The sequence below is a fragment of the Scylla paramamosain genome, unplaced genomic scaffold (genome assembly GCF_035594125.1).
Source record: "Scylla paramamosain isolate STU-SP2022 unplaced genomic scaffold, ASM3559412v1 Contig1, whole genome shotgun sequence".
Lineage (NCBI taxonomy): Eukaryota > Metazoa > Arthropoda > Malacostraca > Decapoda > Portunidae > Scylla > Scylla paramamosain.
Window position 1 is genome coordinate 3,980,001 of NW_026973666.1, and position 5,000 is coordinate 3,985,000.

General features: G+C 46.6%; 1 protein-coding gene across 1 annotated transcript in view; it reads left to right on the forward strand.

Moving 5' to 3' along the window:
- The window catches only part of LOC135095824 (mucin-2-like), a 9,698-nt gene that overhangs the window by 4,051 nt on the left and 647 nt on the right, over positions 1-5,000 (forward strand). Inside the window, 2 exon segments of the mRNA XM_063996941.1 lie at positions 1,954-2,478; positions 2,480-5,000. The exon segment at positions 2,480-5,000 is cut by the window's right edge and continues 647 nt beyond it. Of these exon segments, the coding sequence (XP_063853011.1) occupies positions 1,954-2,478; positions 2,480-3,424 (1,470 nt within the window). The 3' untranslated portion in view covers positions 3,425-5,000.

The following is a 5,000-nucleotide window of genomic DNA, read 5'->3' on the forward strand; positions in this document are numbered from 1 at the left end:
GAGGAGGAGAAGGAGGAGGAGGAGAAGGAGGAGGAGGAGGAGGAGGAGGAGGAAAGGAAGAACATAAGAGAAAGAAGAACGTGAGAAACTGTAAGGCGAGGAGGAGGAGGAGGAGGAGGAGGAGGAGGAGGAGGAGGAGGAGGAAGAGAAGATAGACATAATCCTGTACCCTTATTTCTGACCTTACACATAGAAACATTCCTGCAAGGGCTACTGGTGTGTGGGGGGGGCGGGGGGAGTGCATCTTAACTGAGCAAGAATAAAAAAAAATCGAGTCAGACAAATTGAATAGCTGGTAACTTAAATGCGTCTCTCTATTCACGACCACAACAACAGTGACTTGTGCTAATTAGGAGTGTTAGTATTAATTGTGTTTGATGGCGTGTAATCTGCTTTTTCCTCGCTACGCTGTGTTCTTTGTCCCTGGTGATGCGTTCAAGGCTGTGTTCTCTGTTAACACGCATTATATTCATGTTATGGTGCTTCTAGTGAGGAGGTAGTTCAAGGCGAGGTTGGCATTCAGCTATGGCTCTTCACATGACAGCCTTGAATGGTGTTGATGCAGCGAACAAGGGAATTTAAACGCAAGACTTTTAGAACCTCACAAATATTCGATGGAGGCAGTGAGGAATTGTCTTTTCACAGTCACGGTGATGGCATTCAGCTATGGGTCTTCACATGACAGCCTTGAATGGTGTTGATGCAGTGAACAAGGGTATTTAAACGCAAGACTTTCAGAACCTCACAAATATTCGATGGAGGCAGAGGAATTTTTTTTCGCAGTCACGGTGATGGCATTCAGCTATGGCTCTTCACATGACAGCCTTGAATGGTGTTGATGCAGTGAACAAGGGAATTTAAACGCAAGACTTTCAGAACCTCACAAATATTCGATGGAGGCAGTGAGGAATTTTTTTTCGCAGTCACGGTGATGGCATTCAGCTTTGGCTCTTCACATGACAGCCTTGAATGGTGTTGATGCAGCGAATAAGTGAATTTAAACGCAAGACTTTCAGAACCTTATAAATATTCGATGGAGGCAGTGAGGAATTGTCTTTTGAAGGGTAGAGTGGTGACATTCCCTGTTCTTCCCCTCGGCTGCCTTCACAGACCACCAACAGAAGCCGTGGGGTGAAGACAAACACATACCAACACTGTATTGCAGAGAAGACAATCAGTCACCACAGCCACAGTAAATTTTCGTATGTTCAAAAAATTTCACGTCTCAAACCCACAAATTCTCCTAGAGTGACACCATTTCAGCCCGCTATGTTAAGATAAATGGCTGAATGTTAGCCGTGACCCAAGCACTCATCACTGCAACCACAGCATAAACAACACATGCGTTTCACCCTAAGAACACAGCCGACCACGCATCACAAGGCACTGAATTGCGTGAAGAGGCGTGGCGTATAATGGGCGGTGGTCAGTGATGCAGGCGTAGGGGCGTGGAGAGAGAGAGAGAGAGAGAGAGAGAGAGTGTGTGTGTGTGTGTGTGTGTGTGTGTTACCTAAATGCTCTTACCTCAGAATGTTCCGTCCTTTATAATCATTCTTCCGTATTTATCTTCAAAGGTATTACCAGACCAGTTGTGTGTCGCAGTATTTACGTCAGTTCGGTTGCTACAGGAACAACGACTGCTATTACGGATTCCGCTTGTGGGTGAAAAATGACACGATAATTTTTCATAGATTTCCGCAATCCCGTTTTCTAATTTTCGTGACTCACTTCGTAAATAATGCACGTTATCTAAATATTACTTCGTTTTCTTTCCCTCGATAACTGTTGTAACACCGGAGGAGGAGGAGAAGAAGGAGGAGGAGGAGGAGGAGGAGGAGGAGGACTCAAACAGAATAGAGAAGAACACCCAAAATAAAAACATATACCCTTTAAAAAAAAATGACAAAAAAAACACGAATTTTCCAGTAAACACCTTTTTTCTCTCCCACACAGATGGAGGAGAAGGCGGTGGACGGGAAAGAGAAGAAATACGTCTTGTATACAGTGGTGGGTGATGAGCGTGGGCGTGGAGGAGCAGGGGCGTGGGTGGTACGCGTGCTCCTCACTGCCCTGATGCTCGTTGCCCTGGGGGTGGTGCCGTACCTGTGGCTCAGGCTGGCACAAGTGAATGACAGAACAGTGGTGGTGTTTCAGCCTGTCCCTGTGCACAACCACTCCTTGCATCACCATGATCGTCTGCGGCACACCCACGGGAAGGCCATGGCACAGCCGCCGCAAGCCGCTGCCCTGCACCACAATGCCACAGTCCCGCCAGCTTCCCAAGGCGTGGTTACCCTACATGAAGCTGCAGTCACCCTAGCGGTTCTCGAGGACACAAACGCCACGAAACACGGCCACGTTAAGCAAGGAAATGTCTCTATGGTGGAAGGAAAGGAGAATTCTACAGACCATGAGGATGCTACCCCTCCCCCCACCACTACCTCCCCCCACAGAACAAACGGATACGCCAGTCACCCGTCAGCCTCCTAACATCACCCAGACTGTTAATGTTACCCATGCTGCTTCTCCTAATGTCACTCACCCGCCCACTACCACCCCTCCACCCACCACCACCCCTCCCCCGACCACCACCACCACTACCACTAAAGAGTTATCCACTAATCCCGTGAATACGACCACTAACGCTACCACAACAACCACAACCACTACTACTACCACGACTACTACCGCTGCTCCTTCGTCTTCTTCCTCTACCACCTCCACCTCCACCTCAACTTCCACCCAGGCCCCCTCCACGACCTCAAACACGACAACAACTACTGCAGCGCCCACGACTGTCACCACAACCACCACCACCACCACCACCACGACCAGCAGGAAGCCTCTGTCACACAAGATGGCTTACGTCGCAGCAACAGCGTCTGGGAATCACGTGGGAGGCATTTGCGTGTGGCGAAAGGACGGTAATGTCACAAACTGGGCTTACTTCTACGAGAATATCCCAATTGAATACCAGAGTGCGCAGGATACTGAAGACCACGAGATGCGAGGGATGGCTGCGGCTGTCAAAACATGGGCACCGCTGTGGGATGATCACCATGTGGTACTCCGCTCTCACCACCAGGCTATCAAGGGCTCCCCACACCCTACACGCCGCGCCCTGGGTATCCTCCTGGAAAAATTATCAGCTAACCACTTTACTTACGAGCTGGAATGGCGCCTCAAACGAACAGATTTAATGGTTCGAATCTCTCATTGTCTTTCGCGCCTGCACCGGGACTTTCAACACTGGATGCACGCCTTCAGGGACCGCGTGGACGAGCTACTAGGCAAGCAAGACTGGTTTGTGGTGGGTGACAAGCATCGCACGGTGATCCCTGAGGAAGCCTTCCACGTTACCCCACCAGACGACGCCCCACCCCTAATCTTTGACTCCATGCCCCCAATGGACCCCTTGGATTAAGCCCCTGTCCCTATCCCACTTCCCCTGCCCCTGCCTACTTACAATTAGGGGCCAAAGAAAAGCAGGGAAGAGAAAATTTAAATTAACTTAGCTGGTCAGGTCACAAAAACTATTCCATCACAATTAAAAGGGTGTTATTCTCTATCATCTCCAAACGCCAAGGCACCCCTGAGCTCCCTGGGTTAAGCCTCTGTCCCTAACCCACAGTTCCTGGCCGTGCAGAGTCAGGAAAGGTCAGGGAAGAAGGTCAACACACCTGGCAAACCACCACCACCACCACCACCATTCCGATATCACCTTTCCTTACTTAAACTGTATTAACTTCCTTATCTCTAATCCCAGGGTGCCCTTGATACCCACAGGTTGAGTCCATGTCCCTGACTCACTGCCCCTGCCCGCATGAGGTCAAAGAAGGTCAAACAAGGTCAGGGGGAAAAGGATAAATGTAAATAAGTTTGCTGGTCAGACAACCCTTCACTCCACGCCATCCATTGCTATCACCTTTCCTTATATAACCTCCATTTTCTGCCTATCTACGCCTCCCTATATACCCCAGGCCGCCCCATAGCACCCCCAGTAGGCCTACGTAACACCACACGAGCTGCCAGTCATCCGGGAGCAAAAAGAATACGGTAAAATAACTCAAAAATAATAACGTCAACAAAGCCAGCTAGCGTTGTTTACCTTGTCAGGTGATGCCGCGTGGAATGGAGTCTCTTTTCATCTTGCTTTTTCTTGCGTTTCCCGGCGGCGAGGCGAGATATTTATGATGTCAGAGTAAAGAGGAACATTTCAAAGGCAGACAGTGGGCGGTGCAAGATTCCACGAGCAGCACAACGCGAGGAGAAACGGAAAAATGCAACGAGTTTATGAAAGCAAAGCATGACACTTAACAGGCAGTCAAGTGAAGCTGTGCCCCGCCTCACTTCTTTATTCCTGTATTTACTCCTCCAAGGACACTACCGCTTGGTAAATACTCATCAGATTAGGTTATAAATAAGACTGCATCATTCCTTAACGGTCAAGTGTCTGAGGTATTGATGTAATGTGGATTTTGAATGATGTTTTTGGTGATGTTTCGAGATGGTTCATAAATCTTGTTACTAATTCTACCGACAAACTCCCGCTTTGGTAAATACTCATGAAGAAAGTGAATTTTTTTTTTTTTATAACTTATATTACATCAATTATTCAAGTTTAATGTTACAAATATGAATGTAATATGTATTTTTTTTTTTTTATTATTCTGTGATACATTTAGGTATTACACAATGAAATGCCTTGACAAGTTAATCAATTATAATATTAACTAAAGATAAGTTGCTTTTTTACGAATACTCATGTAAAAAAAAAAACAAAGGTTATTTATACGTGTGAATTAAATGTGTCTTTTTTTCATTCTATTTTGTCATTCGTAAATTGTGAGAATAATGATACTCTATTTTTTTATAATTTATGCAGACCTGTTAAAAAAGAAAAAAAGTCATTTATAAGATATTTCAATTGTCCCAGCAAGTGTAGAGGAAGAAATGTGTATTTTCTCATTAATTCTGTCACTGTCACATTACGTAGCTCC